At 35.4% G+C, this 25,686-nt stretch overlaps 1 protein-coding gene across 1 annotated transcript; it reads left to right on the forward strand.

The window, feature by feature from the left end:
* Positions 1-5,242: 5,242 nt before the first annotated feature.
* LOC127126065 (3-ketoacyl-CoA synthase 20) lies at positions 5,243-8,921 on the forward strand. Its single transcript, XM_051054915.1, has 2 exons — positions 5,243-6,065; positions 7,915-8,921. Exons 1-2 carry the CDS (start codon positions 5,412-5,414, stop codon positions 8,698-8,700), a joined length of 1,440 nt encoding a protein of 479 aa, XP_050910872.1. The 5' UTR covers positions 5,243-5,411; the 3' UTR covers positions 8,701-8,921.
* Positions 8,922-25,686: the final 16,765 nt, after the last annotated feature.

A 25,686-nucleotide genomic window follows, 5' to 3' on the forward strand; every position in this document is an offset into this window, starting at 1 on the left:
ATTTTTGTCATTTTTTCAGGCCTGCTGTGAGTAATAAGATTAGGTTGAGAATACATCATATGGGTAAATTAGTTGAGACACCTGTAAAGTGGTATGTAAATGGGGAAGTTACTGAGATGAACTGGAGTTGGGATGTTGATTATATGTCTTACATGGATTTAAAGGATATGATTAAGAGTGAGGATTATGTAAATTTAAAGTGCTTGTGGTATTGGAACCTGCATATAGCTTTTCTCGTGGTCTTAGACCCTTGAACAATGATCAGGATGTACTGCAGTTTTCAAAAGATGTTATAGGATATGATGTAATATATGTGTATGTGGAGCATAATGTGGGGTTTCCACAAGTTATTGATGATAGTGAACTAGCTGCTGAACTAGATGCTGAAGATGAAGTATAATGCATTAGGTTTAAAACTGCAGATGTTACCGAGGAAGTCATTATTGTTGAAGAAGTCAGTACTGATCCTAACGGTGTTGTTGAAGAAGGAAATAGTGATCCTAATGGTGTTGTTGAAGATGGTGTCACTACTGATCCCCTGGTGGTAGTGCTGAAGAAGAAAATATTGATCCTAATGGTATTACTGAAGATGATATCACTACTAATCCTAATGGTGTTGATGAAGAAGGAACTACTGATCCTAATGGTATTGTTGAAGATGATGTTACTATTGATCCTAATGTTGTTGCTGAAGAAGGAACCACTGATATTGATGAGGATTATGTTGCAAGTGAGGGTCGTTTTGAGGATAGTGAATATCAATTTAGTGAAGAATATAAGGAGACTGAGATGGACTGGACTAAGGTACTTCCCCAAGAGACTTTAGGTAAGGCTTTTAGCTCCCAAAACAAGAAAGACCAGGCTGAGATGGTTCATGGTGACAGTGAGGATTCAAACCATTTATATACATCACTAGGGAGTGATGATGAGTATGAAGGCATGAAGTACCCTACCTACAAGTTTGGTCAGGGAATGATGTTTCAGCTAGAGATGTTGTTTACTAACAAAGAAATGATAAGGGATGATGTCAAGGACTACGCCATGGAGAATCAAAAGAATGTATTCATTAAGAAGAATGATTCCAAAAGGATTGTGGTTAAATGCACTGATGGTTGTAAGTTCTACATGAGATTTAGCAAGAGGATTGGAAACCAGTGTTGGCAAGTTGTGACTTTAATTGAAGATCATACATGCCATAGGACTGCTGACAACAGAAGTGCAAAGACAAAGTGGCTTGCCAACAAGTTTTCAAGCATTCTTAGACATAGTCCTTCTATGAAACCATCAAGCCTTAGAGATGAAGTTGTTGAGAGATGGGGATTGAAACTATCACATGATCAGGTATACAGGGCAAAGAGGAAAGCAATGGAGTTAGTTCAAGGAGTTGGTATTGAGCAATTCACTCATTTGAGAAGTTATGCATAAGAGTTATTGAAATCAAATCCTAATAGTATTGTTGTACTACAATGTGTTGATAGTAATGGAAACCATGTGTTTGAAAGAATTTATGTCTGTTTAGAGGCTTACAAGGAAGGGTTTGCAAAGACATGCATGCCTCTTACTGGGTTGGATGAATGTTTCTTGAAAGGAGATTATGGTGGACAATTAATGGCAGTAGTAGGGAGGGATGGCAAAAACCAAAATTTTCCAATTGCGCATGTTATAGTTGAAGTTGAAACAAAGGATTCATGGAAATGGTTTTTAGACCTTCTTATGCATGATTATGTTACTGCGTGTTATAGGTCTATTTTGTTTTTCTATACTTGGTCTGTTTTGTTTATGGACATCTGTGGACACTTACATTTGTTTACTGCATGCTATAAGAAATCTACATTTATGGATAATGAACCTACAAATCCCCACATACTACCAAGGAGGTTTTCAACTGTCACATGTGCAAAATATGGTGCCATGGGCATAATAAGAGGAACTGTAAAGGCAAAATGGCAGTTGACAAAGAAATTCCAAAGGATGGTAATAAGTCAAAGAAGACTAAAAAAGTGAAAGGTGGAAAGGGAACAAAAAATTCCAAAGAAAAGCAAACAGAAATTCCACAAAGTTCACAAGCTCCTCAACCTACTCAAGAATATTTTCATTAAGGCTTAAGTAGTTTATGACTTATTTTGGTTGTATTGTATGACTTAATTAGTTTAGGACTTAACTAGTTTATGACTTAAGTAGTTTATAACTTAAGCAGTTTCATTTTGACTCAAGATCTATCTTGGGTTTTATTTTGGATGTTCATATATTAATGTTCAAACAAAATCAATGTTAACTATATCAGTTATGGTTATATTAATGTTCATTTTCATTTTGACAATATTGGTTATATTAATGTTCATTTTGGTTATGTTAATGTTCATTTTGACAATATTGACATTATTGGTTATATTAATATTCATTTTGACAGTATTTTCAATATATCAGACAACATTATCAGTACTTTATAACATAACAAACAATATTATATCAGACAACCATTGTATCAGACAATATTAGAACTGAATCAGTACTTTCATTCAAGTTCTATTACAATATTATATCATACAACATAAGAACATAACCTAAAACCTAATTAACCTACAACCTATTTCATCAATGTTGTCCCAACAAATGCAAATAAAATAACAAATAATAACATCCAATTAATCTTCAACTGTTTCTTCAACATTTTCACTTTCATCTTCAATTTTTCCTCTTTTGCTTTGTAAGATTTAACCGTCGCCTTCTCTTCGTTTATGTTCTTTAATAGAGCAGACATTAACTCTTTTGCCCTAGGATTCATCTCCTCATCCAACAAAACAAAGTGTTTGCATTTCTTGAAACCTTGAACCTGTAAGCAACATTGGAGATGAAGTTGTAAACATCAACGTAGCAGACCATTCACATTGAATCTATAAACATCAATGGAGATCCTTATACATGCCTTATATATCTGACATCCATAGAAACGACGATCTGGGTTAGCATCTGTGCATGTTGTCATCAATGGAGCATCCAAACCACACTTGCATACATACCTAGAACGACTTGAAGATCTACTTCCATGGCTGAAACTGGAATGTTGCGACATCATCAACAAAAACGCTTGAGGAGATGAAGGAAATCATTTTTGCAAGCAAAAGATGAAGGAGATGGTTCAAATCTAAGGTTGAAAAATGATGAAGGAAAGGTTGCAGAAAACTGGACACGATGAAGAAGATGAATTTGATTCCTATTTTACTAATTTATAATTTATTTTTTCAATATCCAAAATGTTTTTTAATATTTTCTAAATTAAAATATCCAGGTGGGAATTAAAATATTTGAAAATGCTGACATGTATCCAAATAGTATCTATCACGTCATTAATGAATTGTCACATAATCAAAATTGGATGGGGGATCATGCAAATTCAAACGCAATCAAATTTCATGGACCAAAATCGCAGATTTTGTAATAGAGGGACCAATTGTTTAAAACGCTCAAACTAGGGGGACCAAAAATGCATTTAAGCTTATTTTATTTAGTTCTCTAAATCACACGTTTTTATCCAACTCAAATTCAGTTTTCCTCCACTCACCATTACACTCTCTCAATTCCCAAATTTGACCCAATTCTACATATTATCTTCAAATTCTAATTAATTAATTAATTAATTAATTATCACTAACCCAATCAATTAGCATAAAACACCACAAATACCGACATCAACCAAACTTATCATATATTCACAAAATAATTATTAAAATAAAGTACCCAATTAAATTAAATAAATAATAAAATAAGCAAATAATTAAGTCGAATGTTATAAGTACTCGAACGGTAGGCTAAGTACGACCATCATCCAAATACTCATGGACTATGAAGGATAATTACGTCCAACTAATAATTTTTCAACCATTTGTTTATTGTAAAAAAAGCTTTCGAAACGCTTAAGTTTGAAAAAGACTTGACATCAATCAAGTGTTTTGATTCACATCGTTTTGAAAAATGGATTGATTTTGGTTTTGAAATGGTTTTGAAAAGTTTGATGTTGATCAAGAGTTTTTCATTTTAAAAATGTTAATTTTATTTATTAAAATAATTTTTATGAATAATCAAATAATAAAAATAAAAATAACATGATAATAGAAAAGACAAATGCTATGGGAGGGGGTGCATGCAGAAATTGGGAGTGATGAGCAAGTAAAAGAAACATGGGCTAAAGGCCCACCAAAAAAATCAGTAAAAATAAAAAAGAAAGGGGTGTGGATAGCAAGCCCAGGGTGCTATGAGGCCCAAAGGGGGGCATTCAACCCATTCCATGAGTCCAAGAGAGTCAATAGAGGTTGACTCAATATGGTGCGCTGTATTAGAAAACAAAAGAGTTCAGGCTCACTCCAATGGCCAGAAAAGAGGGTGTGTGAGATTATGATGGGGTCCTTGCATGGGACCCGTGGTCAAAGGCTCGGGTAAGCGCATATGAGGGATGACAATAATGTCATGTGTCTTAATGGCGATTGATTAGTGATAGAACAAAAAAATAGAAAGGGCGCATGTGAAAGGGCGCATGTGAGTCTCTCTCACACACACATACACACATATCAGCAAACATCATTCTACTTCACTTTTAAAATAATTTGGATCAAAATATGGAAAATTGAAGAACATTAATCAGCACTGAAGAACATGTTTCATCTTCATTATCCGAAATTTTGCAAAACTCATTCAAATTAAATTTCAACAACACACACTCCTCTCCAATATCACTTTTGAATGCGAATATGCACTCAATACAAGCAGATCAAACACGAATCATACAAATCGACTTTATCCCAAAACAAACTCTAAACCCCTCTTTTCAGTATTATGATTCGATTACAATAATGTTTACATCAATTGAGTCATGAAGACAATAAATATGCAAGAAAATCATAAAAGACTAAAATTTGAAACAAATTATTAGATTAAATAATTAATTAAAACTATTAAATTATTAAAAATAAAAGATTAAAATTTGGAGTAAAAATATTCACCCTCTTATTTTATTCATAAAAAGTGAGTTGTTCCTAAATTTTGGGAGAGTAAATACAGTATTATTTTCTTCACCCACCGTAAACCTAAAACAAAGTACGAGTCCGACAAAAACATTTACTAATATTTATGACTTCTAACAATCACAATCCGTCTTTTAACTTTCTTTACCAACTTTCTTTACTAACATAAACAGTTCTCAAAATAACACTATTTCTTTTCTATACCCTCAACCTCCAAAACCACTATTCTCTATATCCTCATTATTATTTTACTTTTTTATTTTATTTTTTTAAAATCTTCATTCATTTCCATCTATATAAATCACATCAACTATACATCTATTCTCTCACACACAATATATCTCTATCTATCCATAATCCATCCTTTTCAACAAGCACACAAAAAGTAACAAAATGTTGAAGCATTTCTATGTGATATCCAACATTATGAACATTTTGTTCGTGTCACTTTTAGTGGTAATATCAACATCATGTGTAAGTTGTTTTTATATAAGTGATGAATATTGCAATCCTCAAGCATCAACATTGATAAAATCATTTTGTTTAGCAACATCTTTAGTTTACTACATCTTCATGAGTAGACCAAACAAAATATACCTAGTAGATTTTTCATGTTACAAACCAGGCAAAAACTGTCTTTGCACCAAAGAAATGTTGATGGAAAGAGCAAAACTATTTGGTTTTCTTTCCGAGGAAAATTTCATTTTGATTAATAAGATATTAGATAGGTCAGGTGTTGGACCTAAGACTTATGTTCCTGAAGGGTTGTTGCAAATTCCACCAAAATTGACTCTTGATGAAGCAAGACATGAATCAAATTTGGTTCTTTTTGGAGCTGTGGATGAGTTGCTTGAGAAAACATGTGTTGAGGCTAAAGATATTGGGATACTTGTGGTGAATTGTTGTTTGTTTAATCCTACACCTTCACTTTCTGATGCTATTGTTAATCATTATAAACTTAGAGGAAATATTTTGATCTATAATCTTAGTGGTATGGGATGCAGTGCTGGTGTTATTGCGGTTGATTTTGCCAAACAGCTACTTCAGGTATGTTTTAATTTTACAACTTTATACTAAAAAAATAATTTAAATAAACTTTATATTTTCTTATAAAGTTTTTGTTGTTGAATATTAAGATACTATCATTTAAGCTGACATATTTGAGAAATTTTTAAAAATATTTTTTTCTTTCAAATGGTATATATTAAAATAGACGTCTTAAAAATTGAAAAATTGAAAAGACGTCTATAATATCCGAATAGACAAATTAGCCACCTAAGACAATAAAGTATTATTGATTCCGTACACACAAAGATTTCATCGAATAAAATTATTTATCTTTATTGATTTCGTACACACAAAGATCTTATAAAATAGTATTATTATTTTTATTTAGTTTTGTTATAGTTGTATTTTAAAATGAGTTTTTTTAATTATTTCTTTTTTATATATAATAATATATTTAAATATTTATTATTTTATAATAACTATTCCTCTTTGGAATAAAAAAATATGAATATTTTATAAAAAAAATATTATTTTAATATTTTTCCACTTTTAAATATAAATAAAGAAATATGTATTGGATCTAAGTAGAGAAAAATAAGGTTAGTAGAGAGACTAAATTAAGTGTTTAGTCAAATTATTATTATTTTTTAAAAGATAAGTTAAAATATGAAAGGATTAACTGAAAAAAGAGAAAAATAAAAACATGTGATAAACAATGTTATTTAAATTGAAAAATATAAATATCACGTTTATAAACTACATATAAAATTTAACGTAATAAAAGGGAAAATATTATTTTACTAAATGTAACAAAAAAAAATCAAAAGATGCATAGGTATCAATACAACTATTACATTTTCTATAAATATTAAAAAAAACTATTATTTTAATTAAATTTTAACAGAATATTATATTAATTCTTCATTTTTAATTATTATAAAATTCATTTTTTTACTAAATTTTTTTAAAAATCCACCTTTAAACTATTTTTAAAAGTCCTACACATAGATAATTAAGCTGGAGGGAGAAGTGATATGAAATATGGCTTCACATATTATTATCAACTAGTATATCTACTAAATTAATAGTCATTTCTTACCTTCAATCTTTTTAATAAATTAAAATAAATCATATGCTTCCAAGATAAGAGCATATACTTTGATTGAAAACAGCATTTTATTTTACCAATGTTGTTCTAACTTCCAAAAGATAAGTCTTCATTCACAAATTCAAAATATGTTCGTACAGTTGCACTGTGAAACAGTTGTGCATTATTGAAATAAATATTCTGACACTTTCATATAAATAATAATCATAACATGTTACTGCATATCAACCTAATAATTGTAGTATGTATCAGCACACTGCTCTCCTCCATTTTTGTCAAATAAAACTGCTCTTCCCCACAACACTTTGCTTTCCATGCTGTACATTAATTAACCAACGTATGTATAACCTACAAAAAAAAAAAAAATATATATATATATATATATATATATATATATATATATATATATATATATATATATATATATATATATATATATATATATATATAAAATAAAATAAAATTTACAAATTTTAGTTTAACAGACAAAAATCGATATCGTTAATTTGCATGTTATTATTAGAATTTGAACTTTAATATTTATACTCACGATTTTGTTTGTGTACGTGAGTTTATAGTAGTTTTTATCACTTTATCTATATAAAAAAATTTGATGCTAAGTTAAGTAATGTAATTTTATGTTATATAAGATATTTTATAATTGATAATAGTTGTTACTTGTCATTGAATATTTTTAATGCATCAATTTTCCTTACCCTAAATACATGTGTAATTTGTTCCTAACTTAGTAAGTTTGATTATTATGACATGAAATTTCAGGCACACCCAAATTCATATGCATTAGTGCTAAGTACAGAAAATGAAATCTCAAGCATATACAAAGGCAACAATCCTTCCATGCTGCTAACCAATTGTCTCTTCCGAATGGGCGGATCGGCAGCCTTACTCTCGAGTCACCCATCCGATCGCCACCGCTCGAAATATCAGTTGATGCATTCGTTGCGCACTCATGTAGGCGCGGACGATAATAGTTACAAATGTGTCTTTCAAGAAGAAGACGACAAAGATATCATTGGGGTTTCATTGTCAAAAGACCTCATGAATGTTGCTAGAGACGCCCTTCGCGTGCACATTACATCACTCGGTCCATTAGTCCTCCCGATCTCGGAAAAGTTGAAATATGTGAAAAATTTAATCGAGAGGAAGGTTTTGAAGAGGAAGATCGAAGCGTACATGCCTAATTTCAAGTTAGCGTTCGATCAATTTTGCATCCATACGGGCGGAAGAGCGGTTCTGGACCGAATGCAAAAGAGTCTTGAGCTTGATGATTTTCTTATGGAGCCATCAAGGATGACACTTTATAGATATGGTAACACTTCATCAAGTTCTATTTGGTATGAATTATCTTATTGTGAAGCTAAAGGGAGAGTTAAAAAAGGACATAAAATTTGGCAAATGGCATTTGGATCTGGATTTAAGGTTAATACAGCTGTTTGGCTTGCTTTGAAGAATTGTGATCCAACATCATTAAAAAATCCATGGAGGGATGAGATTGATGATTTTCCAGTTCCAATGCACTGTTACAGATCAATGAATAAAGCATAGGTTATAAATATTATAATGTGATGTTAGTGTTTTATGTGTTTGGTGAAAACATTAATTAGGTTTAGTTTATGTTTGTGTGTGTTATGCTTACTAATTTGAGAATAATTATGTTCTAAAATGTTGTGTGATGGATAATGTGTGGTGAGTATGGTCAATTATGTAGTTGAGTTTGAATGGAATATTTTCAATTTTTAATGATTGATGAAAGTTTTGAATAGTAATATTGGTTGGTGTGATAGGTAAAGAACTCAAGTGATCTTGTTAGAATCTTAAATTTTGTGCATAAAGAAACCTAACTATTTGTTTTTTAAAAGGTGGATGAAAATGACATGTATGAGAGTTTGGTAGGTATTCTAAGAAGCTATTTGATGTGGTTCAACATAGAATATGTGAGAAACTAGGAAAAACTCAACTAGAGGTTCATATAGTATATATAGGGCTACATTGGTCAAATGCATCATCTTATCTTTTAAGTTTAATATTTATAAAATAGTTAGGCTTTTACTTTTTTTTTTAAGAATTAAATTGGTCATTTATAAATGTAAATGTTTACAGCATAGTCCTTTAATGATACACTGTTACAAAAAATGTTCATGTCTCCTACTTGAGATGATTCACCCGGAATTTTAGTTAAGCAAATTCAAGACATTGTTGCATAATAAGGGCATTGTTGAAGTTAAATTACTAGAGCAACATCGGTTTGTGTGATAGGTAAAGAACTAAAGTGATTTGTTTGAATATTAAATTTTATGCATAAAGAAACCTAACTATTTGTTATCTAAAAGGTGAATGAATATGAACACATGCATGACTTTGGCAGATTTTAAGAAGCTATTTGATGTGGTCCAACATAGAATAAGTGAGAAATTAGGCAAATCTCAACTAGAGGTTTATGTAGTATGTAGGACTAGTTTGCTCCAATGCATAATCTCATCTTTTTGGTTTAATATTTATAAGACATACATTTTTGTTGAACAAAATTAGAATAAGTGAGAAACTAGGAAAATCCCAACTAGAGGTTTATGTAGTACATAGGACTATTTTGGTCAAATGCACCATCTCATCTTTTAGGTTTAATATTTACAACACATTCATTTTAGTTGAGAAAAAAATGTTGTCTTGAATTCAATATGTCTCTTTTTCTTCTCTTTATATAAAGTCTCAAAGAAGTTATTCAAAATATTATTAGATTTCAACGTACGTTTCCTAAAGTGGAAAGGAGAACAATAAAATGATCAATGGGGTATCTTGGTCCTCTATATGTAAATCGAATATGAAAGGGGTCTAGAAATAAAAAGTTGTGATTTATTCAATGCAGCGTTGCTAAGCAAATGGGTTTGGAGAGTTCTTTCAGATTCCAGTTCAGTGTGGTACTTTTTGTTAGAATTTAAATATCGAGACATTAAAGCTCTGATTCTCGATCATTCATGGAGTGTAAACTGCATAAATTAATACTCGATTTGGTGGCGTAATCTTAGTCTTTCCATTGGAAAAATGGGGGAAGATCCTAGTTGGTATGAAAATAGTGTATCTTGTAAATCAGGGAGTGGTTCAGACATATAACTTTGGAGTGATAGGTAGTGTGAGGTATTTCCCCGGAAGCTATTGTTTCTAGACCTCTTCAAAGTTTCCAAGTTCACTAGGCTCAAGGTTGGTGCAGCAGGATCTTCGATAAATGGAATGTGGAACTGTAATTTTGGTTTCATTGTAGGTTTGAGTACTGTTATTGCAGGTAGCTCTTAGGAAGAGCTTGGTAACATTTTTATGAGTGTGAGTCTTGATTCAGATTCAGTAAACTCATTTGTTTGGTGGAGAGATGATATAGGGTTCTTTGTTAAATCGGCATATGCTAGATTGGTAGAAATTGAACTTGTTGGATCTCTTCTGGAAGAAGACGGTGTTAGTGTCATTAACCTGTTATGGATTGCTAATGTCCCTAACAACATTCAAGTTTTTGCTTGAAGATTTCTTCTAAACATTTTCCAAACAAGGGATGAGCTTGTGAAGCGTGGTGTGTTGGTGGGACAAAACAATCATGTTTGTCATCTTTGCTTGGGACATGAGAAATCACACCTTCATCTTTTCCTTTAATGTTGTGTTGCTGAAAATGTTTGGTAGGGTATCTAGGGTTGGCTTGTTGGAGGATCACATGTTGGCTTTTAAAATGCAGATGAAAGGAAGAATCAAGAAGAATTTAAGGCTTTTATTTTGGCTTTCAACTACTTGATCGACTTTCCTAGTAAGGAACGATGTTCTTTTTAAAGGAGGTCGTAAAGGTGCCCAAAAAATAATGTTGTTATCTAAATCGTTGGCGTGGGATTTGTTATGTGTTAGATCTAAATGGCCAATTTGCATTGATTGGGATGTTTGGTTAAATATGTAACACCCTAAACCCCGACTCACAATTAAAAGGATAAAAATCTACAATTACCCAAATACAACATGCATATTTTCCAAATAATTTTAAAACTCACAGAGGAACTTAATTAAATAACGTAAACTTCAATTATCACATCAAATTGAAACACTGAATTAGAATAACAAAATCCAACTATTAACTCAAAAAATATATATAACACCTCATTCTTGATGTTACAGATTAGAGCATTAAACCAACTAAATGGAGATAAATGATAAAGTAAACAAAGAAAAGCTCCAAGGCCATCTTGCAACTCACAACATCACTTACTCCAAGACCATCCCCCTTTATAACTCGTCACCTCTGTGGCGACTGGTAGAAGAAATATCGCCTAGATACCATGACGGTCTCCCCATCACTCTGCTGACAACCGTCAGCAAACCCAGATGCATGACAGGCAGCCCGTCACACTGTTGCAGAAAGTAGTTTATGCGTTTTGGCCATGGGAGCTCATTCAAAGCTCCGATTTCGACACCCAATATCCCAAATTGCACATGATTCAATTGATACATATTATGCAGGGACCAATTTGCCACATACACATCATTTAACATCCAAATTCATCAATTAATCATGAATTCAAGAATATGATCATGTGGATAACTTGTGTTTTTTCATTCAAACTAAAGTGAAAGATTATGATTTCATTATTTGATTAAAAAGCTATTTGAGTGTAAGGTTTTGGTCATTTAATTAGGTGCTACTTTAGGGGGTTCTAAATTGATGGCCATGGATTTGAAGATGAAAGTTGTGGAAACTTTGAAGCTTGATTTAAGCATGTGTGTTGATAAATTGAACATAGAATTCATAGTGTTGCATTAAGCTTCAATTGCAAATGAATACAATTTGGGGCATATATTTTGTGAATGCTTTAGTGGCATAGATGGCTAAGTAGTTAACTTTTCACTAAGTGGTCATGAGTTCAATTCCCACATAATGCAAAAAACTAATTTTGTTATTTAGCCATTCATTGGTTGACAAGTGGCAATAAAAATATTTAATAAATATTATTTAATTTATTAATTATTAATTACATTAAATAATATTATTAAATGAATTTTTATATGAAAATTGTGATGTGACATACATTTTATGACATGGCACCAAAAAAATTTCATAAATCTTGAATATTGGGACCAAAAAGCTGATATTTTTTAAAGGGAGATTAAATTTCATAAATCTTTAATTTTTATTTTGGTGCATGAACAGTCCTCTGTTGGACTTGTGGAACTCAATGCCAAGGAAGTATGTCATGAGGCCAACATCGGTCATCTCAAATTATTTCATAAGTTCACTCTTGAACTTAGAAATGCATTTTCCGTTGTCGTCCATTATCAGCAAATCGTTTATATATAGACAAAGGATAATCACTCATTCACTTGTATTCATTTTCACATACACGTCATGCTCGGATACACATTTCTTGAAGTCAACCTCTTTTAGGAAATCATATATTCTCTTGTTCCAAGCTCTTGGAGCTTACTTCAAACCGTACAACGATTTCTTCAACTTGTAGAACTTTAGTTCTCTGTTTCTCACAACCAAACTATGAGGTTGTTCTATGTAACATCCCAACTTTAAAATACTAAACTTATTTAATTGTTTGAATGTTTTTATGTGTGTTTCTTAATTTATTTAAATTTATTCTGAATTATTTGAATTATTTTGGTGTTTTGTGGAATTTGGGAGTATTTTTGTAATTTAATAATTACTAAGAATATATAGATATTTGAAATGATTAGATGAATAAAATAAAAATGATTATTTTATAATCATTAAGTAAATTAGATTTTATTAAATAATTATTCAGTGAAATTTTTATTTAATAGAATAAAAGTGTTACATTATTTAAAAAAATACAAATTTATAAAATAAAATAATTATTGAGATCATTTTATTAATTATTGAGATTATTAGTAATATTATTGTTGAGAAGAACTTATAGTTTATTTCTTAAAGGGAAGGTGTGAGTAAGAGGGTGTATAGACCAATTGAGATTTTAGGGTTAAATTTAAAGTAACATGAGGGGACTTGAGAGTACGGAGAAAAAAAAAATAGAATTTGGGAAAGCAGGCGATCGTGGAATTGGGGTTTTGGAAGAGAGATTTGTGAACGATCATGAGGAACATGAAGAAATTTGTCAAAGCTGAAGGTGAGAAAAACAAGAAAGGGGGGTTTGAATTGTTTTGGAAAATAAGCGCTTTTTCAAAATAAAAACCACACAAGGAATTTATACTGGTTCGCTTATAACACAAAGCTACTCCAGTCCACCCGGCCAAGGTGATTTCGCCTTCAACAAGGACTTAATCCACTAATCTTGAAAGATTGTTTACAACCAACGTCTAAGAGATAGATCTCTTAGTCCTCTCAAGTATACAGATTGCGCAGAGTCACTTGAGGAAATAAAACAACTTAGATAAAATAGAGTTTGTAATCTAGAGTGCTTCTAGGATAAAGATAATATTACAAAGGTGATAGCAAAAGGAATATTTCACGTATGAGCAAAAACTCGTGAAAGATTGAGAGAGAGAGATTGATGATTTCAGTGTACTTGCGCGCCTCTCAATGTTGATTTCTGTCCTTTATATAGGAGTGAAAGGACCGTTGAACTTGATGGCAGATAATTTGTCTTGAATAGGAATTAATGCCATAACTTCTGTTGTTTCTTGCCAAAACAACTTTGTCTCCCCGAATAACTTCTTTCCAAATATAGTTCCTTTCCATTTGAATTTGAAGTTAACGTTACTCTTTCTGAATTAGGAAACCCACTCTCAAAGTCTGCGTGACTCTGGGAATCTTGGAATCTTGCTGTGTTGATTCGGAGCTTCTGATGTTTATCTTAAGGAGTTCTGATGATGTCTTCAGATGACGCTGAGAGCTTCTAGAATGATATACCGTTGTTCATAGTCAGAACTTCTAGAGTGCACTTCTTCTATAGATGCTTCTGATATTCTGCTGATTTGCTCAGAGTTAGAACTTCTTGAGCGTGTTTCTACTTCAGATGCTTCTGATCTTCTGATAATTTGTATCTGATATGATTCTGTATCTGATAACGTCATCAGATCTCTTCCTTCTTTCCTTAGAATCCTGCACACTTAGAAACTTTTCGTTAGGGTGCCATTTTTGGTTTCATCCTTTGTTATCATCAAAATCATGGAATCTGTTGTAGAACAATTTTTGTTCTTACAATCTCCCCCTTTTTGATGATGACAAAACAAACTTAAATAGCAGATGAAACAAGAAAATATCAGATTAGGAGCTCCCCCTGAGATGAGCTAGGGAGTTCAGAAGTTCTTACCAGATCTTCCAAGCCATGAAGTTTCGATGCTTTCTGCAATTTCTTAAGTCCAAAGTTAGATGAATTTATTTTTAAGAAGAAAACATGTTGCAGAGTGCTTAAGGTATTAGGCAATATTTCATCAGAGCTATATTCGATTTCTCCCCCTTTTTGTCAGAATCAAAAAGACATAGCAGAAAAGTTTAACGAAAACAGGATATTATATTCAGATAAAGAGCTCAGAGACAATGGTAAGCAAAAGCAAACAAGCAGGCATCAGAAACAAAGAAGGCAGAGCAACAAGCAAATAATCCTAAGTGCCTAAGGGTTGGGAGGCGGAGGCATTCTCTGAAGCAGTTGAGCCAGCATGTTCTGAATGTTGTCGTTGACAGTGTCTTATTTATCCATTCTGGCACGGAGTTCCTTCTGGTTGTTCTTGAGTTCTTCAAGCGTCTGGAGAACCATAGGGATAACTGTATAGGACTCCCCCTGAGTCAGAGCACTCTGTGCTTCAGCAGCGGCCTTTGCTTCAGCTTCAGCAGCAGCTTGTGCTTCAGCTTCAGCAGCGGCAGCAGCATCAGCCAGAGCTTTGGCTTCAGCTTCCTTTGCCCTTTGGATTTCTTCTTGTCTGGCTCTCTCTTCTTCTTTTCTCCTTGCTTCTTCTTCAGCTTCTCTGGAAAGTCTTTCCTGTAGTCTTGCCTCAGCATCTCTGATGAAGTCGTTTCTGACTTGCTCAGAGATGTGCTTCAGCTTGAAAGCCTCAGAAGTCATCCAGCCAATGACTCTGTTCCAGTGTGTCCTTACAGAGTCAGGATCATCACTGATGCCAGAGTTAATGGTCAGAGACTTGACCTTCTGTACTAAAGCCCCTGCGAACAACATTATGGCTTCCTCAAGGGTAGGCAGGGAATGTTCAGGTTCAGATGTTTGGGGTGGAGAGTTTGGAGGGCTTAAGTTTAGTGTTAGAGGTTCAGGTTCAGCGGAAGTGTTTTGGGGGGTGATGTCAGAGGGTTGAGCTTCAGAAGGGTTGTTGGTTGTTTGTTCTGGGGGTGGTGAAGTGACTTCAGGTTCAGGTGGAGGTTGTTGTGGTTGTTGTGATTTTTGGTTTAGAGAATAAAGGTGGGCTAGAGTGGGAGAAGCGGGGTCAAAAGGTTCTGGGTCAGAAGAGAGGATAAGATAAGGAGGTGATTCTGGGTTTGAAGATGAAGAGGTGGTTTGATTGAGTTCTTCAGCTTCGGATAGAGGTAGTGATGTATGGGCAAGATTAAATTTAGGTCGAGGTTGTGAGGTTCTGGTTGTAGAAGGTGGGGTTTCAGAGGATGTGTATATAGGTGGTGGGAGAGGATTAGAGGAAGCCACAGGAGGTTTAGAGGGAATAGAGGGAGCAGACTTACCAGTAGTTACTTGCAGAGGCGCTGGAGATCTTGTTTCAGAAGTTTCTCCCAGCCTTGCTCTCTTTGCCTTTGAAGACTTCTTTTCAGAGGGACCTCTTTTGAACTTGACGAAGTCTTCTTCTGAGTCTAGACAATCGTCTAGTCTGAAGTCAGAGATGTCAACTCCTTCATCTTTCAGACGCTGCATATAGTGGAGAATTGCTTCTCTGGGTTCATTCTTGTAGAACCTGGCAAGACCATGTGGCAGCTTCCTCTGATCTTTCAAGGCGTCCCAAGAGGTGTCCAGCGTGGGTTTGAATTGAATCTTCTTCAGAATTCCCATGCTTTTCAGATTTCTGGCGTTCAGAGGCCTTCCAGTATCTATCGCCAGATCTTCCATAAGTTTGTTCTTCTCCAGATGATCTACCAGCCCATTCTCGATCAGAACATCAGACAACAGTCTTCCCAGAGGGATGTAGGTTCTGGGTTTCATGTTGTTTCTGGTCTCCCTTACAGAGTCTCTGAGATACTTGAATAGTAGTGCTGGGAGGCAGAGCTTCAAACCCTTGTGAATGCAATACAGAATGCACTTCTGATCTGTATTGATGTAGTCAGAGGAGTTTGATGTTGGGCGGTGATGAATGGTTCCCAGAATGATCTTGAGCCATACTCTGAGGTTCTGATGAAGTTCTTTGTTCTTTGATGGATTGCCTTCAGTGTTATGTTTGAAGATGGTGGGATTGATCACTTGAGCAATGTACCTTGATCTAGGGTTGATGTCGTAGATCCTTCTTCCTCCAGTTTTCTCCATATTCAGTAATGAAGCAATTGATTTTTCAGTGATCACTATCTTGACCCCCAACACGTAGGAGACGATGAAATGATCATCAGCGTCAGCAAATCTCCAGAATTCTTTGATGAGATTTGGGTAAATAGGGCCATAGAGCCGTTGGAAGTAGTTTTCCCACCCTTGTTGACGGAGTTCTTCAGTAAGATCAACTCCATTTCTCTTCATGTTGTTGAAGTCTACCAATGATTCACATAAAACATCCAGTCCCTCAAATGGAGTTGCAAGGTTGATATGAGGTTCACGATCAAGAACATGGGGTTCCTTGTACACTAGAGTAATGGATACGCCTGTAACTGTTGGAGTAGAAGTGTTTGTGCTTTGGGCTGTGGTGCTTGATTCCATTTGATGAGAAAAGTTGAAAACTTGTTGTTGTTGAGCATCCATAGTTGATGAATATGAGTTGAAGATGAACTGCTTGCAGAAATGCTTCAGAGAAAGTTAGGGAGTGAGTGAGAGTGATAAGTGTGTGAAATGTGAGAGGAGTGTTTAAATACCCTAAACAAAAACACATGCAAAACGACACACAATTCAGCGTTAGCACAAAAATCAAGTTAGCACGCTTGGGGGAGAAATGATTAAGGCTCATTAAAGAATGTCTAATCCCAACAGTATGCACACTGCTCGAGGAGATCTTAAGCATTTGCCCTTTGATTTTCTTCTGGACAACTGTCTAGAAGTTCTAGGGTTAGACGCTAAGTGCTCCACGTGGTTTGATGTATCTGATCTTCAGGAATACCAAAGGATTGGTTCCTGGAGATTTCTAACTCAGATATCTTCTTAACTGGTAGAAGTATCAGAGTCAGAGGCAGAAAATCATTTGTTTATGTCAGAGTCTCATTTTACATCTTCAGAGGCAAACATTATTCAGGGCAATTTTGAATGTTCAGATTTTCCAAGATAAAAAGAAATCTATCTTCAGCTAAAGGCTTAGTAAAGATATCTGCCCATTGATGATCTGTATCAATGAACTTCAATGTTACTATCCCTTTCTGAACATAGTCTCTGATGAAATGATGTTTTATTTCAATGTGCTTAGCTCTGGAGTGTAAAATGGGATTCTTGCTTAGACAAATGGCAGCAGTATTATCACAGAAGATAGGAATGTTACTCTCGAAGATTTGCAGATCTTCTAACTGATTCTTCATCCAGAGCATCTGAGTTGTGCACAGTGATGCTGAGATGTATTCTGCTTCTGCAGTAGATAGAGCGATAGTTGACTGTCTTTTGCTGGCCCAGGATATCAGATTGCTTCCTAGGAGCTGACAGTTTCCAGATGTGCTTTTTCGTTCCAATCTATCTCCTGCATAATCTGCATCACAGTAACCCGAAAGTCTATACTCTGATGTTTTCTCATACATCAGGCCCAGGTTAGGAGTTCCTTTCAGATATTTGAGGATTCTCTTAACTGCTGTTAAGTGAGTCTCTCTAGGATCTGATTGGAATCTGGCACAGAGACAGACACTGAAGAGAATATCAGGTCGAGTAGCAGTCAGATAGAGAAGAGAGCTTATCATACCACGATAGAGCTTCTGACAAACCTTTTTACTGACTTCTTCCTTTTCCAGAATGCATGTTGGATGCATGGGAGTCTTTGCAGAATTGCATTCAACCATGTCAAATTTCTTCAGAACATCTTTAATGTATTTGCTTTGATGAACATATGTGACTTCTGAAGTTTTATTAATTTGAATTCCTAAAAAGAACTTTAGTTCTTGCATTAAGCTCATTTCAAATTCTGCCTGCATTAACTCAGAAAATTCTTGACAAACAGAGGCGTTAGCAGAACCAAAAATAATATCATCAACGTAAATCTGGCATATCATGAGATCATTGTTAAGGTTCTTACAGAAGAGTGTGGAGTCAACTTTTCCTCTGATAAAATTGTGTTCCAGAAGAAAGTTACTTAAACGTTCATACCAAGCTCTGGGAGCTTGTTTGAGTCCATATAAAGATTTTTTAAGTTTAAAAACATGTTCTGGAAAATTTGGATTTTCAAAACCTGGAGGTTGGTTGACATACACTTCTTCTGATATATAACCATTAAGGAATGCACTCTTGACATCCATTTGATATAATTTAATAGAGTGATTAATGGCAAAAGATACAAGAAGACGAATAGATTCTAACCTTGCGACTGGAGCGAAGGTTTCATTATAGTCAATACCTTCTTATTGACTGTAACCTTGAGCTACCAGTCGAGCTTTGTTTCTGACGACTTCTCCTTTCTCATTCAGTTTGTTTCTGAATACCCATCTGGTTCCAATAACGTGTGTGCCTCTGGGCTTAGGAACAAGATCCCAGACATCATTCTTTGTGAATTGATCCAATTCTTCTTGCATGGCTGAGACCCAGTCGTTATCTTGAAGTGCTTCATCACAGGACGTAGGTTCGATTAGAGACACTAGTCCTAGAGGAGTATCTTCAGAGGTTCTGAATGTAGATCTGGTTCTGACAGGTTCATCCTTGTTGCCTAGAATCAAATCTTCAGATACGTTGATACGACTTTTAACTTTCTTTGGGATTTCTGGGGTTTTAATTTCCTCAGAGTTCTGAGTGACAGTTGCTTCTGGAGCTTTATCAGATCCTGCAAGAGTGATTTCTAAATCTGCAAAATTTTCAACTAGCTTTGACTTTTCAGGGTCAAGCTTATCGTCAAATCTGACATGAATTGATTCTTCCACAATTTTGGTTTCTGTGTTGTATACTCTGTAGCCTTTAGAGCGTTCTGAGTATCCTAACATAATACATTTTTGTGCTTTGGAATCAAACTTGTTCAGATGTTCTTTAGTGTTTAAAATAAAGCAAGAACATCCAAATGGATGAAAATATGAAATGTTTGGTTTTCTTCCTTTACACAGTTCATAGGGAGTCTTATCCAAAATAGGTCTTATTGAGATTCTATTCTGAATGTAACACGCTGTATTAACAGCTTCTGCCCAAAAGTACTTAGCCACATTAGTTTCGTTGATCATGGTTCTGGCCATCTCTTGGAGTGTCCTATTCTTCCTATCTACAACTCCATTTTGTTGTGGAGTTCTAGGGCAGGAGAAATCATGGGATATTCCATTAGAGTCAAATAATTCCTCAAAGGATTTATTTTCGAATTCGCCACCATGATCACTTCTGACTCTGATAATTTTAGAGTCAAATTCTTTTTGCACTTTGGAGCAGAAACTGGTGAATACAGAGTGAGATTCACTCTTGTGTTTTAGGAATTTCACCCATGTCCAGCGACTGTAATCATCAACAATGACTAGTCCATACTTCTTTCCATTGACTGATGTTGTTTTCACAGGACCAAATAAATCAACGTGAAGAAGTTCCAGGGGCTTAGAGGTAGAAACAATAGTTTTCTTTTTGAAGGATGTTTTTGAAAACTTTCCTTTCTGACATGCTTCATGTAGCACCTCGAATTTGCACCCTACCTTTTTGTACATTCATTTCATATTAGGTCATAACATAACATGTCCACGGCATAACATTGCATTGTCCATTGGCCCAAGTGCAAGCTCAGTTGATGAATCAGGTCAACTGATCAGGAGAATCAGGCAATCAAGCAAGCAAGTGCCATTTTCATTGAGACAAAGCCCTAGGGTTGATTTTTCAAGCTCATATGGTCCAAGGATCATTTTGAAGTGGTTTGGCCAAAGATTGGATGCTCAGATGTCACCAGTCATTGTTCAGTCAACCAGAAACCCTAGAAAGTCAACTGTGGTCAACTGTGGTCAACTGTGCCCGATTTTATGGATTGGAAGGTGGGAAATGCTTTGAAAGGCCTCATTCATGTCTATATAAACTTCATTTGACATTTCAAAGACCAAGGTTGAAGGAATTGAGCTCAGACAGAAAGTTTCCAAAAATAGCAGATGACCTGTAATTTCAGCTGCCCAAAATGGAAACTTTTTCTCCTCAGAATAACTTCATCATACAAGCTTCAAATGGAATTTTGTCCAACATGGAAGTTGAAGATCTTGTTCTCACCATTCCAAAAAGTCCAAGAACTTGAAAATCCAATGTGTGGTTTGCAAAATATGGCTCAGTGAATTTCAGAAAAGACCCGTAATCAGGAGGCCATAACTACCACATGGTTTGTCCAAATTGCAAGTTCTTTATATGCACAAACTCCATTTGACATGTATTTCAAGGGTGCATCATTAGATTTTTCCAAAAATGGCCAAGGCAAAAAGTCACTTTTCAACTGGACAACTGAATTGGACCAGGGGCAAAATCGTCCAAGTGTCAAAATATTTGGAATTTTGGAATGGGACCTTTTGTAACACCTCAGGAATGACATTTGGAGTGTGTTTGAATCCTCATTTCATGGCTAGGCCTCATAATTTGAGTTTTGGCTCGAAAAATGAAAGTGTACAAATTGGACTTTTTCCATCAAATGGTGAAATTGCACAATAGGCATCCAATTGAGGTGGGAATTGTTTCTACACATTACAAGTGGTATTTTGGACATGTTGAAACCATATTTGAGCTGCAATTTGGACTGTTATAAGGAAAGGGCATTTTTGGCCAAATTGAGGAAAATTGCATATTAGCTTAACAATGCCAATTTGGATTAAGGGATTGTTAATCATGATTAAAGGCATGGTATAAAAGCTTAATGATCTCCTAAACATAACAAAAATTCATTTTCACAAAAACTTGGATCCAAATCATTGAATTCTCCAAGAACTCACAAGAACCAAAAATCTCCAAAACTCCCTGATTCTTTGATCAAATTGGATTCTTCTTTTTGCATCGATCTTGCATCATCAAGAACTCCACCTGTTTGTAGCTGGTAGCAGCCATAGCCGTGCCAAACTCCACTGTTGAAAAGAGATCCATCCATGGTGATTGAAGATTGCTCATGATAGAGAGAGATTCGAGCCAAACCGCGAGCTGCATCCACTTCATCATTCATCATTCTTCCGCTGTTTCACAAGATCGCGCATCAACTCTCCATAATTCGCTGCTGCCATAGCAGGTTGGTGTAAAATTCGACCTCAAGATTTCGTTCAATAATTGTGTGCGTGTGGTAGAGCATATCATGTAGATCACGAGGATGTTTTTAGAATTGCGAATGGTGAACCGTAGTGTAAGAAATCGTAACTCGAAGTTTAGATCTAGAACCCTAAGGTCATTGATTCGCACGATTTAGGAAGTTTTAGGTTGATTGGAGTGGAGATTCATGATCTACGCGTTCGTACGATTCCAACGGATGTAAGTTCGCTTGTTTTGGTTAAGATTCGGGAGAGGCGTGTTCTTGAGCTTTGTTCAATTTTCTGGAAATTTCTCATGATGAAGATGATGAATTCATGTGTTCGATCCATAATCCAATTTGAAAATTCAATTTAGGCGTTTCCCGCCCCCGCCCTAATAATTACCAAATTGCCATCCTGATTCAAATTAGTTAATTTCAATAAAAATCTAAAAAATGTTAAATAATCCCTAGCATGTTCAAAAAATCATATAAAATTATAAAAAAATCACAAAAATATGAGGATAATTTTGTTGACTTGGTGTTTGACTGTAGATGATTTTTGACCTATTGGTCAAAGTTATGCTTGGAATATTTTGCATTTGACCTAGGCTTCTTTCACATGTGTTACATTTTGACACCTTGCACCATTTTAATTGGGAAATGCACATGATGTAAAATAAATTCTTGAAAATTTTTGTGATGATTCTTGACTGATTGATGCTCATTTCTATGTAAATTTCATGCATTTTTGATACCTGGTCAATGAGCAGCAAATTCTGGAACTTAGGTGTGACAATTTGTGTCACACCTCATTATGTCAACTTGCTGGATTTTTTTGATTGGCTTATACTTGTTGAAATTTATTGAAATTTTTCATGATGCTTAGTTAACATGTTAGGAAGCTATGACAATTTTTGTGGAATTTTACACTGCATTTTCGAATTGATTGTGAATTTTCCTTTCTGGTGGTTGAATTTGCAAGCTCATGTGACATAGGTTAGTAGAATGATTGGGAAATGCTCATATGGTATTGTATGATCATGAAATTTAATATGCTTGTAGTAGACACATGTTAGGACCTCCCTGTTTTGGTCTCATCCATTTCTTTTTTGTTTTCATTGAGTTATGAATTTTTGAAGTGGAAGCATGTGTTGATGTCATGATTTGAAGCATGTAATTGTATCTGTTTTTGTTGATTTTCATTAATGTGGTTCCATTTGCCCAATTGAGTTCAAATTTGACATGGTAGACCCTGAATATCCCCTGTTTAGGTGTAATTTATTTGGGAATTTTTGGGATTGTTTTGGTAGGGATTTGAATGCAATAGTTCTGTTTGTAGGATTAGTGTTTCCTTTGAGCTAGTTTGCCTTATTTTGTGCATAGAATGAGCATGATGAATGATATGACCATGAAATTTGGTAGAATAGTTCCTGACATGTGTAGCTTTCATTTGGCTTTGGTCCCATCCATTTCCCATGTAATGTCACTGTTTACCATTGAATTGAAGTTAATGTATATTTTGTAGCTTCATTTGGTTGTGTTTTTGCATGCTTAGACATGTTGAATTAATTCCCATAGTTCCACTAGTCCAAATGGCTTAAAAATTGACATGTAGCTTGTTGAATGTCCTCTGTTTAGGATATAATTTTTGTGGAATTTTCCATGCTGTTTTGATATTTTTTTGTGATGTGATCTTGCTGGTTGCTCATATGTGGTTTACATTTGCTTCTTTTGTCTTACATGGTGTATAGAATAAAATGTGTACATAGTTTGGATATGGGACCAATTGGGATCCCTTTGTTATTGAAATAGCTTGACTTTGATCATGAATTGGTTGCTGTTTTAAGATTTTTCCATCTTTTTGACCCTAGGCTAGTCCTAGTGGTCATGTTACTTACATTTGAATGTGACTGTGACTTTTCAGGTTAAGGAGTTAAGGCTTAAGGATATTGTTTCACATTTGGGATGTTTTGCTTGATACTTGTAAACTAATGTGGCTGTTTTGTAGGATGTTGGTCCACATGGACTCGTGCTATGCACATCATTGGGATTGTTAATTGATCATTATATTGTTGTCTGATTATGAATGGGATGCTGATTCTGTTTGACTTTTGTACAGGTACACTTAGTTGCTCAGTTCTCTTAAGAACTTGCATTGCTTTGCTTATAAGCAATTGGCATTGAGGTATGGAACTTTCTTCTTCATGTAGTCTGGAGACCCGGCTGTTATCGGGCCGGGCAAAACTGTCTGAAGTCCTCCTTAAGAGGCAATGCTTGTGTATGTTTATATTTGTCCCAAGCAGGAAAAGTCCTCATTTGAGGCAATTGGTGGAAGGTAGGGATAAGCAATCTATCCCCCACTATTCAGTGAGTCTTCTCCTTGCTCCCATTACATGGTTGTAGCATTGAGATCCAAGCCCAAGATCTTGTACATTGTACAGTCGAGTCTATGTCCTGAGCGTAGAAGGGTCCCCCCATTCTGGACCCACGCTCCCTTGTCTGATGCTCTCTCTGACTTGAGATAGAAGCAATGAGGCACACCCCTCATCACCTTTCATCTAGCTTCACCTTAGCCCCTCAATGGCAAGGTTAAGAGCTAACCTGACCCCGATACAGAGGCTTGTTTGTTGAGGTTGATATGACCCCTCGACTAAAGCCTAACCCTGATGTTTGAGCCCCTTGTTGGTGTGTTTATTTCATGCTGTATATGTTTGTGTGGTGTGATTGTATCCCCTAGGTTTGCTAGACTCCGCGTAGTCTCGTTTGCATGTCAATTAAGGTAGCACGGTTCCTTCGTATAGGACTTCCTTTCTTGCTTGAGCTTTCCTAAAACACAAACAAACATTATCCCTTCTTAAGGATACGTCAACTCCTTCTACTACAGGTGAGTAAGTCTCCAAAGGTCGAGCATCAGGTAGATTGTGTAGTGACGTTGTCCACTTAAAAAACACAAACCAACAGGAATAGTTTAGCCGAACTACGGCAACTCTGATTCTCATGTTCAGATGAGATACGTAGGCACGAGACGCGATGTCTTGCCGAGTTTGACTAACAACTAACACTAATTCTTTTCTCTCGCCCTCGTTGCGATTGAGACCTCCCCTTTCTCTTGCCCTAGTTGCAATCGAGACCCTTCTTCTTCCTGTGTCTTTGTTTCGTGTTGCTGTTGTGTGTTTTGGGTTCGGATGCCGACGTAATTCCATCAATTGGTTGTCGGGCTCCATGTTTGCCCTTTTGAGTGTGTTGTGGGTTCGGATGCCGACGTAATTCCATCAATTGGTTGTCGGGCTCCACGTTTGCCTTCTGGTGTGCGTTTTTGGTTCGGATGCTGATGTAAGCCCAGTGATTGGCATTCAGGCTCCACGTTTGCCTTTGCTTGTGTTTGTTTGTGTGCGTGTTAGCCGAGCTACGAATGCTCTGATTCTCCTTCGTCCAAAGGAGATACGTATGCATAGGATGCGATATCCTAGCGAGCATGTGTCGTTTCCCCAGTTCGAACTACTTGGACTCTGATGTCTATGCTTGATAGACTAAGTAGGCCCAGGATGCGATTTCCTGCCGAGTCAGTTTCAGTCTGTTTTCTTGTGTCTCCTTCAGCCTGTGTAGATGTTTATTTGAGCAGTGTTTTAGCAACCATTTTCCTTCATATTGTGCGTGGATCCCGTCGAGTACGACGGATGCGTAGGGGTGCTAATACCTTCCCTTCGCATAACCGACTCCCGATCCCATTCTCTTTGGTCGCGAGACCACGTCTTTTCCCAGGTTTACTCTGAGCGTTTCCTTTCCCTCTTTTTGGGATAAATAACGCACGGTGGCGGCTCTGTTGTTCTTCGTTTCCCGCCGGTTTTTCGCGTAATGCGACAGCTGGCGACTCTGCTGGGGAGACTAGAGAAGTTGACCTGTGCTGGTCCTTCTTCCCTAAGCGAGTCTCTCCTAGCGCTCTCTAGGTTAGGGCTTTGGTTGCTATCTGCTGTTGTTTATTGCATTCATTTCATTTATTGTTTGCATTTATTATTTGCATTTATGTTTGCATGCATCATACTATCATTGAGTTGTTCTCTGTGCAGGTGGTTCCTCTGTTTGGGGTGGGTGTTC

This window comes from Lathyrus oleraceus, chromosome 1 (genome assembly GCF_024323335.1).
Source record: "Lathyrus oleraceus cultivar Zhongwan6 chromosome 1, CAAS_Psat_ZW6_1.0, whole genome shotgun sequence".
Taxonomy (NCBI): domain Eukaryota; kingdom Viridiplantae; phylum Streptophyta; class Magnoliopsida; order Fabales; family Fabaceae; genus Lathyrus; species Lathyrus oleraceus.

Excerpts from the sequence above, each read along its gene's own strand:
- LOC127126065 (XM_051054915.1), top strand. The coding sequence starts at position 5,412 with ATGTTGAAGCATTTCTATGTGATATCCAACATTATGAACATTTTGTTC. Across the intron at positions 6,066-7,914 it reads TTGCCAAACAGCTACTTCAG|GCACACCCAAATTCATATGC; the intron begins GTATGTTTTAAT and ends ATGAAATTTCAG.